Source organism: Chaetodon auriga, chromosome 8 (genome assembly GCF_051107435.1).
Source record: "Chaetodon auriga isolate fChaAug3 chromosome 8, fChaAug3.hap1, whole genome shotgun sequence".
NCBI classification, from domain to species: Eukaryota; Metazoa; Chordata; class Actinopteri; order Chaetodontiformes; family Chaetodontidae; genus Chaetodon; species Chaetodon auriga.
Genome location: NC_135081.1, coordinates 5,752,348 through 5,776,640, shown reverse-complemented (window position 1 = coordinate 5,776,640; position 24,293 = coordinate 5,752,348). Strand labels below are relative to the sequence as shown.

At 41.6% G+C, this 24,293-nt stretch overlaps 1 protein-coding gene across 1 annotated transcript; it reads right to left on the bottom strand.

The window, feature by feature from the left end:
* Positions 1 to 1,126: 1,126 nt before the first annotated feature.
* Positions 1,127 to 15,115, bottom strand: LOC143324601 (14-3-3 protein beta/alpha-B-like). The gene is made up of 6 exons (XM_076737243.1): positions 15,002 to 15,115; positions 12,040 to 12,351; positions 5,138 to 5,261; positions 3,196 to 3,359; positions 2,865 to 2,960; positions 1,127 to 2,242 (listed from the first exon to the last, which is right to left on the bottom strand). Exons 2-6 carry the CDS (start codon positions 12,340 to 12,342, stop codon positions 2,192 to 2,194), a joined length of 738 nt encoding a protein of 245 aa, XP_076593358.1. The 5' UTR covers positions 12,343 to 12,351; positions 15,002 to 15,115; the 3' UTR covers positions 1,127 to 2,191.
* Positions 15,116 to 24,293: the final 9,178 nt, after the last annotated feature.

Below are 24,293 nucleotides of genomic sequence, written 5' to 3'. Positions count from 1 at the left end.
GCTGTAAACGTAGCCAACAAAAAAAGAAAATGAGTAACTTTTGACTTTCACTCAATTTATAGATGATTTTAAACGCCTTGTGGTTATTATCTGTATGTTTGTCATTTTGAGGCGACTCTCTTCATATGTCTCCTTTGGCTGGATGCGTCTGATGTTCGGGGTGCTTATTATGGCGAATCCCACTAATGTGTATAATCAAGACAATTTCCTTTTGTTGTTATTCATCCCTCGGTGGATAACATGTAGGAAATGTCAGTTCACTAATGAATTCTCAGCACATAATTTACTGGCTTGACTGGCTGAATTTCGTACACTGGCCACGCTCTTTGGTTGAAGTGTTCTCAGAAGCTGTAAACTCAGCTCTGCTAAATATCACATCCTCCCTTTGCGTCTATGGACACTTCAGTCAGCTGGTGTTACCTGCGCATATTTCATCTAGAGTAGCTTTGAATTTGTCTGCAGAAAGCTTCAGTCACTGAATGAATTGGATCACTCTTAATTTCATAAAGACCATATCATGTCGCCTTGATTAGACTGAGGGCCAACTCTGCACTCACAGCTCTGCAGGTGTGCTCTTCACTGTATTGCTCACTCACACACAGGCTTTAAGTGATGGCACTTTCATTCTTTCCTGAATGACATTTTGCAGTTGAAAACCTTCCACGGCTCTTGCCTTCAAAGGCTCAGTGATAGTCAAGGGTGTGGCCTGTGCTGGTGGTGCAGTCGGTTTTTCCACCAAGAACAAGTCTGTATGATGTATTTCAAGGATGCATTGCAAAGACACAAAAGCCATCACTGACCTTCCACAGAGGGGGGTTTGCATTGGAAACACGAAATCAAACTGGTGTGTAATGAAAGAGGACTTTCTGTGGGTGTCCTTGTCTGCTCCCAGCCTCCGCCTCAGGGTGACTCACTTATTCTTGTCCAGTGAGTCACAGAAAACAGAGCAGCTGAGTTATAAAGGTTGCTGCATTTACCGTCTAAATACAGCAAAACTGACTGCTTTTTGAGGTAAGCTAACCAGTCCTCCAGTCCTGAGAGTCATTTAGGTGAGCTGTAGATGACTCTGAATACTATAAATGTTAAATCAAACAAGGCTGTTACATGATTTCAAATGGACAAGATGAAACTTTTACATTATTTTTTTTATTCCACTTACATGAAATTACACATTTTCCCCCCAAATTACAGTTATGCTTGGGTGTTCTGTATGAAATTCCAAAGACATGAACAAAGCTAGCCCGCCCAACAACACTCTTACATCTCCGCAAACTAGTTCTTACCAACATGCAGTTCAGGCAAGTATTGAAAGAAATAAGGAGAATAAAAGACAAAACCAAAAAAAATCTTAATTTGAAAAAGCAGTAACTAGACCAGCACGTGCATTTTTTTAGTTTTTTTTTTTTTAACTGCTGTGCTCATAAAAACATCAACAAGCTTGTGTGCTTTTTTTGTTCTTCAAAGTTTTCTATACCTCGTAGTTGATAGATAGAAATACAAAAGCAGGTCATCTGAAAACCAAACAAATATAAAAAAACCCAATATAATAAAGAGTAGAAAGTTGAGCATCTGACAGTAAATGGAATGTAACCTTGGTGTTCCATCAAAACTTTGCCTCCTGTCTCCTGTACGCCCTGTTACACCTCCACTGTTCTTACCTCCTCCAAGCACACACTAACTGCTGCTGTCTCCTAAGGTGTGAGGAGCCAACTCCTGACTTTGAAACCGCAGATGTATCATCAAAAGATGGTGTTAATCGTGAACAGGACCGTTGACATGAACAGGACACACACACAGCATAACCGTTTTCTTACTCAACACTCAACCTGCAGCATGTTTCATGAGAACTGGCCCTCTGCCACCTTAATGCAACACCCCTGTTTGCTCCCGCACAAAAAAGGTCAACAGACAAGCAACCAAGCCCAAATACCCATTACCCTTCCACATGGACCCTCCCGCTACACAATTTAAAACTTACCCTCCCTCCCCATCCCCTTTCCCCACAGTTACTACAAAAGAAGGAATAGTAAACTGACAGGAGTGAGATGAGTGTTGAGAGAACAAAAAAACGATGATGACAATGAGGTGGTGTCATTGTAGATGATCGTGATGAAGTTGAGTCAGGACGATGGCAGGTAGACAGGGATGACTATGGGGGATGGGGGGTGGGTTGGTGGGGGGGGGGTCTGGCTCAATCTCTGGGCTCCTCTGTATCTTCCCCCTGGTTATCAGAGGTCCACAGCTGAGGAAGAACAGGGAGATGACAAGCAGGAGAAAGAGAAGCAGTGAAAGAGAGGAGAGCAAGAGGGTAAAGAAAAGAAAGAAAAGACAAGGAAACATCCATTAATACCTGATCTTAAGACTTTTCATTTTCATTTGAATGGAGAATTAAAGGGTACTGCACAGTTTCTACTCCTCTGTCAGCAGAAAAAAATGCCCCCTCTTGTTCAGTAACACATTTGGACTACTAGGTAACAAACACACTGAGTCAATGTGTCACCGATCTGCATGCTCATGTTAAAGCTGACCATGCAGAAATCAGTGCTTCACCCACTGGTCAAATACTGTCGTGTAGACTACAAGAAAACTGATTCACAACAACAGATAATCAATTTCAAATAATCAATTTTAAATCATTTGAATGCAGAAATGGTAAAATACTCTCTCATTTTAGATCAGTTAGTTCAGATTTTCTTACTCTTGTATCATAATAAACTGAACATCTTTTGTTTGTTTTGCACTGAAAATAAGACGTGAAAATACGACCATGGGCTCTGTGCGGCTGTGACTGGCACTTCATAGACCAAACAATCATACGAGAAAATAATCAGCAGACTAATCAAGTGAAACTTAGAACGACTTACTGTCAAGTTGTCTCTCAGTAGCTGCATGATTAGTGTACTGTCTTTGTACGAATCTTCACTCAGTGTGTCGAGCTCTGCAATGGCATCATCAAAAGCCTGGAGGATTCAAAACACATTTTTAACTACTGAAGAATGATGTCACGTGAGTAAAACATGTATATGTTTCAAGTCAGCTGTACACAGGTCTTATTGCTGTCTCACTGGGTGTATTTAACATTGAGTCTGACAAGTCCTCACAAAAAATGTGACATGTTCATAAACTTGCATTGCATTGAGTGGTTTCATATTCCCATGAGTATGAAAAGAGAGTCATATGGTGTTATGGACATACATTCTTGGCCAGCCGGCAGGCATCGTCAGGTGTGTTGAGGATCTCATAGTAGAAAACGGAGAAATTCAGGGCGAGACCAAGACGGATTGGGTGCGTGGGCTGCATCTCATCTTTGCTGATGTCAAAGGCACTTTGGTAGGCATCCTTTGAGTCTGAAATGATGGCTGGGGTGAAAAAGAAAAGGGCGTGAGATCCAAGGAACCCACAACAGCCCTGTGATAAATCCTACCCTCATAAAGGTTGTGTTCAGTTTTTGCTGAAACTGTTTCAGAGGTGTTGATTATACTAGAGGGTTCATCTCAGAGGCTGTAGTTTGTGGTGCTGTTGCACTGCACTGCATTCTACTCAGGTGCTTCTGATACTTTGCCCACTCTTTTTATGATCAATTGAAGTAAGATAAATTTGAATCAGCACTTCACCAACATTACAAAAACATATCTGCCTTTCCCCAACACTCAACAGCAATTCAGTAATATAGTATAGATGGGACACAGTTCCCTCTGGTATTCACAGGGGCCCGTTTTTTCAGTTTCTGTTGGCACGGAGAGCACAGGGAGGAGGTTTGTTGGAGGATTCAACCTATAATTGTTTGTGATGGCCTAAACTTTGTAAGAACACAATGTTGAAAAAATAAGACTTATTACTAATACTTTGAGTTTTTTTATTGGTTGTATGTCCGAGACTTTTTAATTTCCCTTTTCTATGGCTAAAGACACTCATGCTTAATTACACAGACTACAAACTCTGCAAGTAATATATGGTAATACTGATTATGTATTTGAGAAAAAAAATCCGTAAATTGAGATTAAGATGCATACAACTCTGAGCCTGTCGTTTCTGTAATGTTCCCTGAATTGGAACTATAGTACACTCTTTGTATTGCTAAGTGCATAGATGAATGAAAAGCAACCTCGGCAAATTCAACAGACGAGCTTTGAGTATGTCAGAAGTTCCTTTAGTTGTCTTCTCGCATTATATCAAGGTCTCAGGGCAAAGCTGAAACCCAGAAGGGAGCCTCTCCTCAGCCACAGTCCAACATCCTGTGTCATTTTAGAAAACTGTTCGATTGTGGAACGAGGCAGAAGGCTGAAACCAGTCAGTCAGGAAACCCATTGCCTTTCAATTTGCTGTACAAATTCTCAATCTTAGTGAGGAGGTTTGGGCAGGGTCCTGATCCCACTGTCTTCTTAGGAGTGAAATTAGTCAAATACAAATAGCTGCAAGTAACAGAGACTTGCAAACCAGTCCACTGAGTTTAGCAGCTTTAGAGAGAGGAGACCAGTGAATGATAATGCTTTGGTCTAACACCTATAGACACACGTCAGAGACATGTCACTTAACAGCCACTAGGGGGCAAATTCATTAAAAGAATGAGAAAGAAACTGAAACTGAGGGAGAGACTGAACTCATGAGGTGCTCTGTCTCCAAAGGGGTGGACATGCTCACCTAAAAAGGACTACAATGAAATGACCCAAACAGAATATTTCTATGAGTTTAAAATGGTCAAAATGGTTCGCTGCTGGAAAGCTGCAGGCTTTTGTTGCTTGTAGTTTAGGTTAAATTTACAAAAAGAAAGATGTCTGTTTTACATTCACTTTTTAACTTCATACAGTCACCTCCTGCGTAAGAACTAACTTACTAGTTGTGGACTGTTTAGTCAACAATGACAGAAACCGTTAGCATTCAAGTGCATTTATCCTTCCTTGTAATCAGCACTGCGGAGTCAATGTCCTAAAGCTTACTCCAATACTTAAGTGTTCATTTAATAGGATCTTGTCTAATACGTCTTATTTGGCAAGGTAACTCCTCCTGGGGAAGGAGCTGTGGATACCTGTTCTTACAATACAGCTTTCTAACTACAAAACATACACATACATAAAGGAAATTAAATAAACCAAGCACCACTCAGACAGTACAAAAAGAGACTTAACGTAGAGCTTACATTTCTTCTTATCGCCTGTAGCCACCTCGGCTAAGTAGCGGTAGTAATCTCCCTTCATTTTCAAATAGAAGACTTTGCTCTCTGCTGCCTTAGCTTTGGGAATGAGACTATCCTCCAAGAGACCCTGTGACAGAGAACAAACAAAACAGACACAGCACACTGTTAGAAAAGAGCAGCTTTCTATAACTTTAAATACAATGTGTCAAGTCTTCTTTACGACTGGAAAATCAGCACAAGCAGCACTTTATTTGTATCCTTCAACCGTGGGCATAAAATGTGCACACAATTCATTCATCAATAAGGCAATTTCAACACGTTATGTATTACTACACTTGTCTCTTAAACCCATGACTTATCCACTGACCCCACAAGTGCAGTGGTTGTTATTTCAACCCAGTCAAATAAACATCATAGGCAACATTTCAAAGCATCATTTCTCATCAGACTGAAATGAGGGTAGAAACAAGCTGGCTACCTCCAATAGCCCTGGGGCTTGAGCCTGAGACTTTGCCTGAGCTACATCACAGATGCTTCAGAGACCACTGAAGGGGGGTGGATCTGTGTGGATGGTGGATAACATGAAAGTATGGGGGAGGAGAACAGGATGAGCTGGACAGGAGAGTGGGGAGTGAGGAGGGTGGAGTATGGATGAAAGATGCTGGGGGTGGAGAATGAGAGTAGAGAGCCAGGCTGCTGAACTCTTGATGAGCTTTTGCTGAGGAAGTAGGTCACTCACAGAGCGCAGCTCTGTACAACACAAGCATGTACCAAGAGCTGCTGGAAAGTGTTGTTAATCTACTATGTTAAAACTCTGTGGGACAAAGAGGGCTGAACACTGCCTTTATGGAAACATGAATTAATACTTCATTCTAAGTGCTGATCTCTTCTCTGCTTAACTGTGGATTTTAATGTAGTTTCCATGTGGACATTTTCATGCCGCTTGTCCCCAGCAGCCATGATACACACACACACACACACACACACACACACACACACACACACACACACACAAACTGAAAAACACATAGATACATTTAATAAGGTCACACCACCCAACTCCACCATATGATATTAATTGCTCCAACACAGGCCAGTATTCTACATGGATTCAGAGACATGAATTTTGTTTTGTACGATCCTGTTCAGTACACAGGGCATTTGTATATTACCCAAAATATAATGGAATAAACTAGGCTGATGCAAGAACGTGCATTTGCCAAATGTTCTTAGACTGATATGAGGGCTCAAGGAGGCCCTCTGGGATCTGAATATAGAACTGGGCCACTGGCAAGGGCATCGCTAAAATCAAACTACGTCCATGGCAGCAATGTTCAGATTACACGAAATGCACATTTTCAGTATTAGCACACCCTATTTCATTACATCTTCTTCTATATCCTTTTTGCATTCAAAGAACTGAGGATTCCCAGAAAGGGTGTAGATGTCTGGACACTTCAACAGGCTTGTCATATTGTTTCTGCTGCAAATCTAATCTGTAAATCTAATTAATGTCAGTCAAAGTGAGCATTGGAGGTGTGTGTGTGTGCTCACTGGCTTGCACAAGCCGCACTGTGCAGCAACACTATTAGCATTCGATTACACAAGTTCTGTTCCCAATAAAACACTTTACTTAACTGACCTGAAAAGGGGCCATACAGTGCATAGTGCGTAAGTTTGTCTACTTCCAATAAGTCTGCCATCAAGCTAACCTCTAGAGTTAAACCACAGCTGTCTCTGGACATTGTTGATTACACAATGATTAAACAGCTTTATAAAAAACATCCATCAGCACAGACAGCATTCAGTGTGAGGTGTTGATACAGATAGTCTTTGCTTCTGCCAGACCCACTTTGACACCAAAGCGTCAACCCGGAAAACCTGTCTGCTTCTGGTTTGAAAACACACACACACACTCTCTCAATGCGGCCATTTGCCAGCTTTGCGAGAGAAGTAGGCATGGCCTCTTTGTTTGGTATTCATGTAACTATTTCCGTCACTTTTCATGTATATAACCAAGTGCAATGACATCAATATCATGGAGGAGAGACTGTCCAAAGGTTTATACGCCGTCATCCCCGTGTGATTCACAGTGTTTGTCCCTCTACATGACGGAATGGTTTTATCCAGCTTTTTGAGTGTGGCCAGTCAGAACAGGAATGAAAACATCTTCCTGCCAACGACACCTTGTGCGAACTAGTTCGCTGACAGCATACCTCAGCCTTATCCCTGTCCTACACCCCTCCTCCTCTGCCCTCCTTACTGTCATCCCTTTCTATTTCAGTCCTCATATGGCTTTTCGGCCATAGTGGAGGTCAGCTAGCCAGAACACTGGTGCCTCAGCTGCTGTCATTATAGGATTAGGACCCGGTGAGTCAGATGCATCGGCTGAGAGAAGAACAGAATAGGTTTACCAAATGGTTACAGTATTTCAGATAAGTGCAAAGGGCAATATGAAACTTGTCAGGATATGATCAGTAACAAAAACTAGTGATTAAACTAGTAAAACTACAAATCAATCTCCAAACCTCCAACATCCCTTTTCTTAGTAAAATGCCTGAAAAGGTTGTCTACAAACAGCTGCGTAATTACCAATCGCTTCACATTCTGTAAGATGTGCACCAATCTGGCTCTGAAACAGCTCTCATAAAACTCATTCTTACTGTTCAGTTGATACATGCTGCAACTTGGTTCCATCATACAGAAGCACAAAGCATCTTGCCATTCGTATGCTGATGATACACGACTGCGTATTTTACTTTCACACCGTGACCTCTGTCCTATAAATGACCTTGTCAACTGTATCATTGACATTAGACACTGAATGACCCATAAAGTTGTGTAGCTAAACACAAGAATGAAATCCTTGTGACAGGCATCATCTTGGATTCGAAACTCAACTTTACTAACCACATTTCAAGAATAACTAGGATGACATTTTATCACATAAATATTTCCAAAATTAATTCATCTTGTCTCAGTCAGATGCTGAAAAACTGGTTCATGCATTCATCTCCTCTAGGCTAGATTACTGCAATGCCCTCCTCCCCTTTGCCATAAAGACTGTGGGAGGACTCCACCTCATTCAAAATGCTGCAGTAGAGTACTCACTAGGAAGAAAATAAAACATAGACCCGTACTTACATCACTTCACTGGCTTCCATTAAAATACAGAATTGATTTCAAAATATTGCTCACTGTCTACAAATCACTTAATGGTCTAGCTCCCAAATACATCTCACTGCTTACAAGCCCCCCAGAGCTCTCAGATCAGACACTGGTCTCTTTACTGCACCCATGATCAGACGTAAATCTGTTGAAGGTGCATTCAGTTATTAATAATAAAAATAAACTTGTTTGTATAGCACCTTTTCATGCTCAAAGTGCTTTACAACAAAGAAATCACATGCAGAATGAACATAAGACAGGGACAGAAAATGTATTTAAAATAAGATGCAGAATAAAAAACACTTGATAATGAAAGTAAAATTAATAGAATAGGGTTGGAAAATAAGAGGACGCTTAAAATAAGATGGAAAATAAAAGCACTGAATATTAGTAATAAAATAAAATTAAAAATATAGTGCAATGAATGCATCAAGTCAAGTCGCATACATTTTAAAAGAAGTGCAGCAGTGCATAAGTGCAAAGCAAAGCACAATTGTTTTAGGCCTCTATCAGAAAAATCATTGCTAGTTTAAGGCTAAAGTGAAGAGATAAGTTTTTAACTTTCTTTTAAATATATTTAGCTAGCTGCCTTCCCTGATGTCTATAGGTAGTGTGTTCAAGAGCTTTGGGGCAAAGGTTGATCATCACTGATTTTCTTTTGGCTGTTTCAGGGAGTTAGTGATGTAGCTTGGTCCTAGTCCATTAAGGGTTTTGTATACAAGGAACAGGACCTTAAAATGAGTTCGAAATGTTACGGGAAGTCAGTGCAGAACAGCTAAAACTAGACGGATGTGCTGTCTCCTCTTGGTTCTGGTTAACAGACGAGCTGCAGAGCGTTTTGAATGAGCTGAAGTCTTTTTTTTTTTTTTTTTTTTTTTTTCAGGAGTACAGTAAATAGTGTGTTACAGTAATCCAGTCGGTTTGAAATAAAGGCATGAATCAGTTTTTCAGCATCTTTTTGGTTTAGAAATGGTCTTACTTTAGCTATGTTTCTAATGTGGAAAAATGAAGTTTCATCACCTTGTTGAGGGGGACGTCAACCTGAGATACAGATCTATGATAACACCAAGACTTGTAAGGTCAGATTTAATCCAGGGAGTTAATTTCCCCCGATTATTAAACACCACTTCTCTTCCTCTTTGCCGACTAGTAGGATTTCATTTTTATCCTCGTTTAACTTCATCATCCTCATCCATTTATTTATTGCCAAAAGACAGTTTACACAAGTTAAACTTAAAGTTAGTCACTTATCTGATTATGGACCTTATTTCCACACGTTTTTGTGTCCAAGTGACTAATGGAAACAACAATTTCTGAAGTTGTTCCAGTATTGAACGACAATGCTGCAGCTGGAAGCCAAGAAATGGGCTGCAATGTAATCCCTGTGGGTGTTTAGGCACCATGTGCATCCACTAAAACTGCAAGTCTTTGCCACTGACAGGCTCAGACTGTTATTCTGAGTGTTTGACAACAATATAAAATATGTAATCTTGACAAATTACACAAAAACATGAGAAAATAGGGTCCATAGACATAGGTAATATTTGACCCAAATTTTTCCCCATTTGTCCAGAACACTGAAATCTTCCAGGACACATGAACCAGCTCAATTTTTTTCTAATGGAAATCCTGATGCACAGTGCGAAGGGCCACACATTTCAGCTGCATTTAAAATGTGATTTGGTTATTGAAGAATGTGGTTTATTAATGGTTCAAAATGGCTCACAAGCTGCCAGGAACATCCCTTGCCCCTAGTAAAATGAGACTTATTCCCTTTGTCAATTCATTGACTGTAGAAATCCACCAAGCTACAAGTTCATGTAACTTATAATGGAACACAGTTAAGGATGGGAGGTTTTCTTACTTTTCTGACCTAATTGCCTCCAGTAAACACAACTGTAATGTCCCGTTTGACACCATCAACAACGTTGCCAATCCTGCTCCTCCTGATGTGCCTTACATGTCATTTTAAATAAGGATTGCAATAACTTTCTCGCTTTTATCTCAAACATATTAGACAAAGCTGTTGCCAAACAGCTCACTGTTGTCTTGACTGCATACATTTTAGATAAATTCCAATCTGGTTTTCCTCAGAAACTTTCCACTGAAACAACTCTTCTCAGAGTCTCCAATGACATAATGATGTCTTCTGTCCTCTACTGGGTTGACTGTTCTGTTGTAGTGCAGCTTTTGATCCTGGCTTAGGCAGTGGGCGGGTGTCTCTGGGACAGCACTGGAGTGATTCTCCTCCTATCTCTTGGGTAGTCTGTGTTGCTTGGTCCCTACATGCTACCATTTCCTGTGGCGTGTCTCTCAGGATTATGTCTTTGGTCCTATATTATTTTCTTTGCATTATCCGGTCATATTATTAGCAAATTAGAAAAAAAAAGCAAATTAAAAAAGGTATCTCTTACCACTGCTACGCTGATGATATCCCACTATATGTGACCGTTTTGCAAGAACTGAATGGCTATAACAATGTTTTACATTTAGGTGCTGATGAGGTCCCTATCAATGCTTCAGATAGCATAGCTTCCAAGGCAAGGATGCTCAGCATATCAGGTCCCTTTCTTCAGCTGTAATCTTAGAAACCTGTTATATTTGATCAGGCTATGTATGACCAAATTCAATGACCCATACATGTTTCTTCATTTTTGAAACATTGGCAAACACAGGCACAGACGATCATTCATGTTTTTATGTCATCCCATCTAGACTTCTGTAATGCCTCAGCAAATCATCTCTGGACCATCTACAAATGGTCCAGAATGCAGCTGCAATGCTGTTAACCATCCAGTAGAACTCACATCACACTCGTCTTATCTTTGTTATACTAGACTCCCAACAAGTTACTGGATTCATTTTAAGGTTCTTGTTCTCACAAATAGACCTGCATGGTCAGGCACCTGTTTGCATGTCTGACCTGCTCCATCCTTATATCACCAGTAGGCCACTTGGGTCTTATGGCCAGGGCTTTGTTCCTCACGTTCAACTGAAAACAAAAAAGTGATCGCGCCTGTGAAGCAGTGGCTCTGTAGAATGCTCTTCCTATAGACTTCCATAGAGCAGTATCTATTGATGCTTCTAAAAAGCAGCTAAAGACTCATTTATTCACACTGCCCTTTGTCTCGCCTTATGCTGTGTAGTGTTTGAAATTTTGTGTCTTTTTAACGTCTGTTGTACCTTACATTTTGTTTGTTTCCCTTTCCTGTTTTTAGCTCTCTCTTTTCTTCTTAAGCAAGTATCATTTTAGATACTCTTAACCCACTTAAAACACTTTTTTCCAATTCCAGAGGCATGTGTGAGGAAGAATGCCAGGATAAGATAAGATCATCACTGATGACAGAAAATTAAAGCCACAAAACTTTGGCTGGATCGCTGTGAGACAGCCAGGAATAGAAATGAAGCGGTCAAGGCGTGGCACTTCTCTACAAGGTCCACTCCGTCTTGTTGACAGAAAGGATACACCCAACAACATGAGTCGTTGAAGCAAGGTATGACTGTAGAGTTCGACTCAATTCTCAGTCGTCCAGCATTTCTTCACATTTTTTGAAAGTCAAAAAGGAGATTACTGGCTAACATAATTTGCCTAAGGTAACCTTTCTATAAATTTTGCCTTAAAGAGTCCTACTTTCCAACCTATTACCATACTTTCCATAACAGTCGTGTCTAAATGACAGAAATAATTACTGTAACAGATAAAGCCAGCAATGTTTTCTAATAAAATGTTATCTCACCAGCACTTCCCTGCAGATGTTTTCCAGCTCAGACTCAATATTTTCCCGGTACTCTTTAGCCATTTGCTTCTTCTTTTCGCAGCCCTCAGCCTTCTGCTCAATGCTGGACACCACACGCCAAGAGGAGCGGCGGGCACCAACCACATTCTTGTAGGCCACTGAGAGCAGATTACGCTCCTCATTCGACAGCTCCTCACTGTCGCACGTCACAGCCTTCATTGCAGCAGCCATGTCATCATAGCGCTCAGCCTGCTCGGCCAGCTTGGCCCTTTGCACCAGTTCCTTCTGGGGTCCCTCGGTCATGACTCCTCACTGGAAAGCAAAGGGGAAAAGAGGACACCTGGAGGTCAATTAAGTGTGTGACAACAGGACATATTCTATTTGGACTGGTAATCATTTACCTGAGGTACCCATTAATTAATGTGTAGCTATGCTACAGTAAGTACAGCACACAAAATTTTATTTCATGAGGCTAATGAGTGTTTGAACTATTAGGAAAAGTCATCTGTATTGGCTCTCAACTGAATCAATAGATGTGGGTCTCTGCTCAGTCCACAGAAGCTGCCACACCACACTAAATAAATAGGTTAACGGAAGTTGTGGCACATGATGTAACTGCTGTTTTTTTAGGCTTGCTGCCCTCCTTAGGAAGTAGTTCTACAAGGAAACACTGATGCACACCGTGGAAGCTCAAGGCTTTTAGAATGAAAATATTCATTGTTTGAGACGCATCTTTCTTGGCTACACTGGAAGGCTCAGTAAGTACAAATGCAGTGGCATTAAAAATATATGCCTATAAGGCCTGTGAGCAGGGCGATATGAGAAAATCAGAATCTTTGAAAAGTGGTGATATTTTTATTATTGTAATAAAGCACTGTATTGCCTAATTACTAAACAGTGTTGAATGCTATAGGTTTGTAAGATGAGAAAAGTAAGATACCAGCAGATAGAAATGTAAAAGCAGTCAGTATGTAAACTTGACACGCACACAAATCACCACATCAGTAGCCTACATCTGTGTGACCCATCTATAATAGCCAGCAGGCTTCCACACAATCAATCACTTTTTTCCATGACAGTGCGTGTAGTGTGCCGTGTTGAAAATATGCCCTGAGATGGAGAAAGACAACAAATTCTCAACACACGTCACACCTCCTCCAGAGTTTGGCAACCAAATGGAACTGAATAAATCAATAAAACATACCATAATTCTCTTCAAAGGGATTTTTTATGTTTTACAGGTCAAGTGTGGTACTACACAAGCGCCGCAACAGCTCACCTGGAGGAGCATGCGGCCCATGTACTAAGGCTGTGTCCTTACCACAGTGACCAGGGTGCAATGCATGTCCGCCCCCCCCCCCCCCCCCCCCATTATTTATTTTTGTTACAGCGAAGGATGTGTTTAAACACATAAAAGTACTAAATGTGTATTACCCTGTGTATTACCCTACCCCTGCATTACCACAACCCCAATTCCAACAAAGATGGGATGCTGTGTAGAACGTAGGGTTAAATTGGTACATCATGATATGAAAATTGATGGCTAATATCCTGAAACTGTTATCTTACTGTGAAAAGCTCACATGCTGCAACCCTAGTAAAATGTCAGTAAAAACAAAATGCATTTTCAGATTTTTTTTTTTTTTTTTTACTTGGAATCGGACTTGTACCACCACTCCAAAACACTCACATAAACTACGAAATTGTTTTCATTTTCAGGTTTATTAAATTCTAAAAACAGAATGCAGAGACATTGTAGGGCCTGTCACGGTGTAAAATGTAACATGACCCCGATGGATAAGTTAAAACAGGGTGTGCACGCATTTGTAATGGGTACATATGCCCGAAAATGTAATTCATAATTACAGTTCAAGCCACGTGTGCACATAAGAGACTATTCACCGGAAGAATGCACGCTACAGTCATGGTATACATATATGCAAGAAGAAGTTGTTCTTGTAACTTATACCTATCGATGCCAAGCATAGATGTACCTCCCGTGTAGGTACACACACACCACACCCATCCCCGTACCTGTGGCTCGCCAACGACAAACACCATTGTATGAATGAAAAGGAACCGCTAACGTTACCGCTATATGCCACTATGTAGCCATTTATCGCTGCGGCCTCGTGACTAATTTCCAGTAGGGCGCCGACTATTTCCTGAAACAGAGGCATTTGATAGATGGGCTAACTGTTGGGCGTTACAACTATGTTTATAGCTAACGTTACTCTGTCACGCTCTTAATGTGTACACAGTCCTACAAATATTTGTCTTAACCTCAAACTGAAACATTATGAGCTTGATTGAGTGAGTTACCGCAAATACAAGCGTTTAGAAGGTGTGTATCTTAGTTTGGCTGCACGTCTGGGGCTGATGTGGTAAGAATCGCACCTTTCTCGTCCTGTTGATTTTGATAATATGCTAATATTACCTGACACCTTAAAATAGCAAACAAAAACAATACACTACAGTATTCTCAGTACCGCGAATGTTATACCTTGCTGTCACTGTCTGCAAATCTGTATTACAATGTTACAGACGCTGACACTGAAATCGGGACAATACCTCAAAAATAACATTATTTACCAGCGATAGTTCTTCATACCCGACTGCGACACTTAATCACTAGACATCACCTGACTAATTTCTGAAGTTGACCAGATTAACCAGTGTCACAGAGTATCACAGGTTTTGCCTTCGACGAGACACGCCTTCGCCGTCTGATGTTGGACTGGGAAACCAGCTCTTAGACATATCCCAAACTGTAGCTGAGCTAACCATTGTTCTTCGGTCTGACGACTGTCGCCGTTGGATGAAGCGCCATAACGGTAGTCGATTGCAGACAATGCGTTTCCGTTATAGCTACACTTAAAGATAACTTAAAAAACATAATAAAGCTTTTATGAACTATACAAACGTAAAAGTGCAATTTTAAAAGCATTGAGTCCTTTCATACCTGAGTACTAGCAGATAGCAGCGATGTCGGTGTACCGAACTACAGCTGATTGTCTGGGCCGGTCAGTATGAATGTAGTCCACGGGGTTTCCCTCCAATCACACCAGTCCAAGGCACGGCCCGAGAAGGGGCGACTGACGTCAAACGTTACCAAGGTAACCGAACACAAGATACTGTGGGAGTTGTAGTTTCTCCCTCATTACTCCCAGAGCCTTTATTCAGTTGTCAACCTTCCGATTGACAAGGAACAAATCTGTCAAGCATAAAGCGTCCTGCCCATCTCTGCCATGCGTCATCCTCTCCTACCAGTTGTCTCACTTGTCAGTTGCCTCTCTCGAAATCAAAACTGAAGCACAGCGTGAAAGTGATGTGTGTATGTCCCCCAAATAAAACATAAAATTACCAGGTGCTGAATTTGTGTTTTCATTGATATAATGCAGGGATGTCCACAGCATTTCGCTGTCAGCCAGGTATCTGATTCTGACAACCTGACTGCAGTCACTTACTTAATGTAGGACCTAGTTAACCCAGTCCTTGTTGCTCTGATACTTTGAAGCAAGTTGCTGCTTAGTGGTTATAGCTACACTGGTTCAGTAAATAATGGCCACGCAACATACAGATGTCTTTTACATTTTAATCTTTGTTTCCTCCTCCGCAGACACCGTGAAAACTATAAAAATAAAGACATAAAAAACAATGTTTGAAATACACAGCTCTCTCTCTACAAATGTCCAGCTTTTAGACAGGCTCAACAACAACATTTGACCGGTCCCAGCAAGTTAGCATGAAAACGTTAAATTGTCCATTCAAAGTCACTCATACAAACATTATACCAAATGTTAAACAAATGAAAAAATAAAAATAAATTAAGAGTTACCGTGTGCGCCTCTTGAACCATGTAGAATGTAAGTTGTATGTACTTCCTCTGAAACTAAATTTAGACTCTGCTCTATAGCCATGTTGGCGATCCGACCCAAAATGCCACACGTGCAACCCCTGAACTCTAGTCATGTGACTATTACTATCAAAATAAAATGACACAAGAAACAATACATTCTTTTTTAAACAATATTTTTTAAAGGTGATATATTTTTTTAAATCATTTTAAATTAATCTTTTTAACAAAGACCATGAATTGATACATTAATGATATTATGACAAAGAATGTAATGTAAATAAACACTTCAATAAAAAATGTCTCTTAGACAGTTACACTCCCACCAAATGACTATGATTTATGATAACCTTTGTGAAAACATTTTAATAAATCAAGTAATTTCCAGAAGTAAACAACTAGTATCTTATACCTCTCAGGTCTGAACTGATACTTTAAACTTTCTACACAGGTAGGTGTTTACAAATTGGTTATACTGGAACACATTTTTAGTTGTTTTCCACAAGCACAACTAATTTATGAATGGGACGTTCAAGAATAGATACATCAGTGAGTCTTTGACCCTCTTTCCCTTGTTTTCTGTTTCCCATTTGCACTGTTACTTTTCGAACCAGTCCATCTTCATCTTTGCAAACATCTAGAACCCTTCCAAGTCTCCACTCATTACGGGGAACTTCTTCCTCTTTGACAATGACAATATCTCCAATCTTAACATTTCGCCTTGAAGAGTGCCAGCATTGTCTGAGGGTGATGTTTGCAAGATACTCCTTCCTCCATCTACACCAGAACTGCTCCGTCAGGTACTGTACCCTGCGCCACCTTTTCCTGGCATACACATCCTCAGCCACAAATTTTCCTGGGGGAGGCAGCGGGATGGAGCTTTTCATGGTAAGTAAATGGTTTGGGGTAAGTGGTTCTAGACTTTTGGGATCATTGATGCTGTCAGTCGCGAGTGGGCGGCTGTTAACAATAGACATGGCTTCATAGAAAAAAGTTCTTAAAGAAGCATCGTCTAATCTTCCTGCACTTTTGGAGAGGACACAGCTTAGGACGCTTCTAACTGTCCTGATCTGCCGTTCCCAAACCCCTCCCATGTGACTGGCATCAGGTACGTTCATAGTGAAGTCACATTGTCTCTCGGCCAGGTATGCCGTCAGTCTGTCTTTGTCCACTTCTTTCAAAGCCTTTGTCAGTTCATTTTTCGCTCCAGCGAAATTTGTCCCTCGATCTGACCTAATTTGTCTGACAGCTCCACGAATCGCTATAAAACATCGCAGTGCATTAATGAAGGCGTCAGTTGTTAGATCTTCCAACATTTCGATGTGAATTGCCCTTGAGGATAAGCAGGTGAATATAAGCCCATATCTTTTGTTCTCTTTACGACCCTGCCTTGTGAGAAAGGGTCCAAAACAATCCATTCCACAGAAAGAAAATGGTGGCGAGGGATCAACACGGCTAGCAGGGAGATCTGCCATTTTTTGTGTTTCTGTAGGTCTGCGAGCTCTCCTGCATGTGACACATCGTTTGATGTAGTTAGCTACAACTTTGCTGCCACCAACTACCCAGTAACCATTTGCTCTGAGCTCATTGAGGGTCTGGCCTCTGCCTTGGTGCTGAGTTTTTTCATGGCAGTAGCCTACAATCAGACTTGTGACCACACCATCTCTTGGTAAGATCACAGGGTGTTTCAGGTCATGAGGTAAGAAGGCGTTCTTTAATCGCCCTCCCACCCTGAGAACATCATCTTGCAATACTGGGTTGAGCTGGAACAACTGATGGCTATGTGGCAGTTTGCCACGACTCAGTATTTGCATTTCTTCTCTGAAGGCATCCTTCTGTGCCAGCTTCACAAGCATGAGGTTAGCCTTTCTTTTGTCTTCCACAGTTATGGGATCTGCTGTTTTGTCTCGTTTTGCTAGTTTCTGAATCCGCGCAACAACATTCAATGCTGTATGCCATTTTGAGAAACGCTCAAATCTCTCCAAAAACTTGTCCTCTTCGACCACATTTATTTGTAGTGCTTGTGTTGTTTTGACTTCTGGATCTCCCACCATAAGTTGTGGAGTTGGTTTTGGTGTGAAAATCTCTCTTTCCCACAGGAATTTTGGTCCAGTGAGCCAAGTTGAACTAATCAACTCTGCCACTCTGAGGCCTCTGGAAGCGTGATCCGCTGGGTTTTGGTCGGTTTCAACATAGTACCACTGTGTTGTGTCTGTTGTTTCTCTGATTCTTTGAACTCGATTGGCTACAAAGACGTGAAATCTTCGGGCTTCGTTGTTAACGTAGCCTAAGACTACCTGTGAATCTGTCCAAAAGTATTCTTGGTCGATTTTGAGCTCTAGCTCCTCCTTTAACATACTGCTGACTGCTGAGGAGACCACTGCAGCTGTTAACTCCAGTCTAGGTATGGTTACAACTTTGGTGGGTGCAACCCTTGCCTTACCTATAACTAGGGAACAATGTGCTTTGTCTTCTGTTACCACTCGGATATACGAACACTGGCCATACCCTTGGCTGCTAGCATCTGAAAAATGGTGTAACTCAATCCTCTGAACCTTCCCTAAGTTTTCAGGAGCAAAGCATCTTGGGATCTGGAGTCTCTGCAGATTTTGCAGGTCGTTCAGCCAGCTTTCCCATCGTGGCTTCAACTCTGCGGGCAGTTCTTCGTCCCATCCAATGCCCTTTTGGCACATTTCCTGGAGTATTTTCTTTCCCAGTAGAAGGAAAGGAGCTAAGAAGCCTAGCGGGTCGAACACAGAGGCAACTGTGGAGAGAATTCCCCGCCGTGTTGCAGGCTTCTCATCCAGGACAACTTTAAAGGAGAAGGTGTCGCTGTTCACACTCCATTTTACTCCCAACACGGTTTGGACTGGGAGTTCATCATGACTGAGATTAACATCTTGAACTCCACTAGCTCGCTCACTGTCAGGAATTGATTCCAAGACTGCTCTATTGTTTGAGATGAACTTGTGGAGGTGTAACTTCCCTTTTGCGCACACATCTTGTGCTTCTTTCACTAGTTTGATAGCCGTGTCCACAGATTCTACACTGACGAGGCCATCATCCACATAAAAATTCTTTCTGATGAAGTTCGCTGCTGTGGGAAAGTCCTTTTCATTTTGGCTTGCAAGATATTTCATTCCATAATTTGCGCAGCCGGGGGAGGATGCTGCTCCAAAAAGATGGACCCGCATGCGATATTCTTTTGGCTCTGACTTTGTATCACCATTTTCCCACCACAGGAAACGTAAGTAGTCTCTGTCCTCTGGGCTTACGTGGAACCTGTGGAACATTTTCTCTACATCACAAATCACTGCAATGGGGTGTTTGCGGAACCTGCAGAGCACTCCTGTCAGTCCATTGGTGAGATCAGGTCCAGTAAGCAAGTGATCGTTAAGAGCTGTGCCCTCATACTTGGCGGAGCAGTCAAATACAACCCTAATTTTTTCTGGCTTTCGAGGGTGATATACCCCTTGGTGAGGAATATACCAAACGTTTCCTGGCGTGGGTTGGTTGTCAGCTCTCTCTGCGTCTCCATCCTTGAAGACGTTGTCCATGAACTTAATGTAGTCATCCTTGAATTTGGAATTTTTCTCAAATTTCCCTTTCAGCTGCTTCAGCCGCACCAGAGCCAGACGCTTGTTTTCTGGCAGTTGTGGGCGTGTCTTAAAGGGGAGAGGCATTTCCATGTGCCCATCTGCGTTCTGGTGTATTCTTTCATTCAGTAACTTCATGAACTGTATGTCATCTTGTGATATGCTCTTTTCCCCAGGGTTAGTATCTCTGAAGTCAGCTTCAAGGGCTCTGATGACAGTGGCTGGTGTCAATGGTGGTAGTTCTTTGACAGCTATTCGATGGCACAGACCTATCACTTCAGTGGACTTTGCGACCTGTGGAGAGTTACCAACAATACTCCAACCCAGGTCAGTCTTGATGCCGTACGGCTCATTGTCACGTCCTGTGATGACTTGTCGTGGAGCCAAGGCTTTGGGGCAGTCATAGCCTATGAGGAGTCCAACCTCACACTCCATCAGCTGTGGAATTTCCTGTGCTATTTTGTTCAGGTGTTTCCACCTTTTGGCGGTTTCAGGGGTAGGAATGTGAGAACGCTCAAGTGGGATGAAATCTCTGGTATAAACAGGCGGCAAGTTGACAAAGCTTTGTGAGGAGAATCCTCTAACTCTAAGACCACTAACTCTATCACTCTGAACAATGGAATCTTTTCCCATCATAGTGGTTAGCTTCAACTTGACTGGCTCTGAACCCACCCCCATCTTCTCACATACCCCTTGGTCTACAAAAGTGTTGCTACTCTGTGTATCTAACAGGGCATACACTAAGGTCTCTGTTTCAGGGGTGGTGGTTGAAGATATCCATACAGGCACTATCATGGATGTGCTCCCACCCTCATTTCTGTTCACAGAGCAAGAGAGGGAGGATGTGTTTTCTTCTGCTTGCTTGGCATGGGAAGAGGATGTGTCTGTGGCAGCAGGACGTTCCTCATGAAGTGGTGTTGGATGAGGTTTCTTACATATGCCACAGGTGGCTTTATTCTTGCAGTCCTTTGAATTGTGTCCTCTCCTAAGACAGCCAAAGCACAGGTTATTGTCCAATATAAACCTTCTCTTTTCCTCTACAGGTTTACTGGCAAGTTTCTGGCATTTATGGATGGAGTGACTTTCTCCACAGCACATGCATGGGACTGAGTTTGGAGACGGAAATGAGGTGCTCACTTTCTTTGATCCATTTAGATCCTTTGAACTGTTCTCCACAGCACTGTGTGTTTTTATCGCTGTTGTCGATTTATCTGATGTTTTCATGTTTGTGATGAATGCATTAGCCCTTGGGCGCTTTACATCCCTAGGTGGCTTTTCTTCGCTGTGTTTTAAAGCATGAAATGATGTCACAGGATTACATGCAATATCTGCTTCTTTAGCCACAAAATCAGCAAACTCTTTGAAACAGGGGTATTCCTCTGTTTGTCGCAGCTGCTTTGTGACATGACGATTCCAGCGAGAGGTCAACCAGTCAGGGAGCTTTTGGAGTATCTTTTGATTTTCCTCGCAGTCGTTTAGCACCTGGAGCCCTTTGATGTGTGGCATGGCATTGCTGCATGCTGACAGAAAATCACTGAATTGTCTCAGTTTGAGCGACTCTCTTGAGCCAACCTTTGGCCAGTTATCCAGTTTTTCTCTAAATGCACGCTGGATCACAAAGGGGTGGCCGTACCGAGTGTTCAGTGCCTCCCATGCTTGGTCATAAGCTTCATCATCTTTTCTGTAGAAGCTTCCTTCCACTGCAGAGCGTGCCTCACCACTGATATACTTCTGTAGGTAAAACAATCTGTCCGCTGGATTTGTGCATCGCCGTTCTATCAGTGCCTTGAAACTTTTGCTCCACTCTAAGAACTTGAGTGGGTCTCCTGAGAAGACTGAGGGCTCTGGTGCAGGAAGTCTGGTAAGTACCATTGTGTCATGAAGGGCTTGTACTAATGATGCTTCATTGTACTCAGTAGTGTTTGTTTGTTCTTTGTTATTGTTATGACATATTTGTTCCTCTTTAATTTCTTTACGGGGTACTGGAGGACTGGTTACCTTACTGTGTGCTGCTTTATTTTCATTGTGGACTTCACCTGCGTCAGCTTCAGAGTATGCCTTAAGCTTAGCAGCTATCATATTGAGATCTCTCTGATTTTCCAGTCTTTTAAGTTGTTGCTTTTGTGCAGCAATTGCCTCCTCCATGTTCACTTCAGCCTTCTTTGCAGCCAACTCAGCGGCACACTCTGCTCTTTTTGCTGTGATGCTTTGTTGTTCAGATGAACAGCTTAAGTGGTGGCTACGAACAGTGGATTTGGACATTGTAGACCCAAATATTGACTGGGCATACTCTCTGTCAAGCACCATATGAAGCCTTGCACTTTCTGCTTTAGCATCGAATTCCTCTTGTCCCAGTTCACTCATGCGTACTTTCATTAGCTCCATTAAATCTCTTGTTACTGCTGTGCAGGAATCCATCTTTCTTCTAATCTCAGTAGAAGGTGCTGAATGAGATCGTATATTTACATATGCATCTTTCACTTGTGTCTCCAGCCCCTCAACAGCATCCATCATGTCACCCAAGTCTCCATCGGAGCACTCACCTTTCAGTGTGGTGCGTGAAGCTTTAACCTGCTCTTTCCATTTTTCATACAGTGCGGTGAATTTACTCTCCCTTTGAGAAGCCTCTTGTTGCTTCAGTTCCAGCATTTTAGGGGTTAACTTTCTCTCTCTTGAAGATTTCCTGAGTTCAACTGTTTGGGAGGTGGTGGAGGTAGGTTCAACTACTGTTACCTTGTGTATTTCTATTTTAGCATGAATATCACCTATAAGTGTCTCTAATCTCTCCCTTTCAGTGTCATCAGTTTGTGATTTTAATTGTTCATTTAAACTGATCAGTTCTTCTTGAAGGTACTCTATTTGCTCACTTAACTCAACACCTTGTGATGTTTCCCCATGAACTGACATTGTGCATTTTAGAAAAAGCACTGTTTTAGAAAATACACTCCTTTTTCACAAAGTTATTGCTAAGAATGCAAATAAACCCATTACCACTATGTGGTTATCAGTGCAGTTCAAGTACTAATATTTAGTAACAACTAATGCAAATAAACCTCTTAATGCGCTTCTTTGATTATGAATTTAAACTCTCAGGTAGAAAAACACCATTAAAACATTAATAGCAAATACACTAGTAAAGCAGGAACATTAACTTTGACATAAAGAAAATCAATTACTCTTTCAGTAATGAATCAGTTTTTTTTTGTTGAACAAGACGTTTCTTGGAAGGCATCTCTTGAATACTTGCTCTGAAGTTGTAGAAACTGTCCAGAAGTTCACAAGAAGTTGAGGTGGTACAGTCAAACCTGGCGCCGTCTGTAGAGCCGCCCTCCTCAGTGTTGACAGCGATGGGATTAAACAGTCACTGCACGCTAAAGCCTGAGCTGTAGTCACGCTGGTGCTGCCCTCTGTTGGCGACGTCGCGGTAATCTCCACCCGATATCGGGAGCGGTTCTCCCGTGTCCTCTGAATCGGCACGCCTCTGCTCCGGACTCTTCTCTGGTCACACGCTGCTCCGGTAATCGCGCTGCCCTCTCTCTTCTGGACGGACACCCGCTGTTCTTTAGTTGGGACTCTCACTCTGGACTGTCGGCCATACTGGCGTAACGTTTTCACTATAGCTACACTGGTTCAGTAAATAATGGCCACGCAACATACAGATGTCTTTTACATTTTAATCTTTGTTTCCTCCTCCGCAGACACCGTGAAAACTATAAAAATAAAGACATAAAAAACAATGTTTGAAATACACAGCTCTCTCTCTACAAATGTCCAGCTTTTAGACAGGCTCAACAACAACATTTGACCGGTCCCAGCAAGTTAGCATGAAAACGTTAAATTGTCCATTCAAAGTCACTCATACAAACATTATACCAAATGTTAAACAAATGAAAAAATAAAAATAAATTAAGAGTTACCGTGTGCGCCTCTTGAACCATGTAGAATGTAAGTTGTATGTACTTCCTCTGAAACTAAATTTAGACTCTGCTCTATAGCCATGTTGGCGATCCGACCCAAAATGCCACACGTGCAACCCCTGAACTCTAGTCATGTGACTATTACTATCAAAATAAAATGACACAAGAAACAATACATTCTTTTTTAAACAATATTTTTTAAAGGTGATATATTTTTTTAAATCATTTTAAATTAATCTTTTTAACAAAGACCATGAATTGATACATTAATGATATTATGACAAAGAATGTAATGTAAATAAACACTTCAATAAAAAATGTCTCTTAGACAGTTACAGTGGTGACTTTAGGATTTACTGTGTCCCTTTGTCTAAATATAAGGGGCATGTGGACAGTGGGAAGAGTGGTGGGACCATGGAAAATGCCCCTTATTTTCAAATCACAGTGTTGACAGGTATGGTCTTCATGAGGCAAACCGATAATGATTGTAAATAATGTAGTCAATATAGTATTATTTGGATGTTTTACAGTGAATTATATTACAGCGGTTATCTTAATCACACTCTTTAATGTAATCAGTTTACAACCCCAAATGCATTACAGGCAATTCTGTATAAATTCAATGCAGATCTATGAAAACCTCACCTTGAAACATCACAGTAACTTTGATATGGAAGTCAGCATCACACACGGGTTCAAGCACTGTCCTCTGTCTTACTGCAGATCACAATTATGTCTCAGAGCAGAGTTCAGGACAGTGCATTCACAGAGAACACAGGACACAGGGCTACAGTACATCTTGCCTAATAGAAACGACTATTTCTGCATTCTGCTCGGTTTCCGAAGGGAGAGGGTGAAGCTATTTTTGCCTTGTCACGTTTTCTC

What these genes read in the sequence shown, in the direction of transcription:
- LOC143324601 (XM_076737243.1), bottom strand. Translation starts at nt 12,342, where the DNA reads ATGACCGAGGGACCCCAGAAGGAACTGGTGCAAAGGGCCAAGCTGGCC. An exon ending in ACATCTGCAGGGAAGTGCTG is followed by an intron (nt 5,262 to 12,039) that starts GTGAGATAACAT and finishes TCTCTGTCACAG; the next exon opens with GGTCTCTTGGAGGATAGTCT. An exon ending in TACTGAGAGACAACTTGACA is followed by an intron (nt 2,243 to 2,864) that starts GTAAGTCGTTCT and finishes GTTCTTCCTCAG; the next exon opens with CTGTGGACCTCTGATAACCA.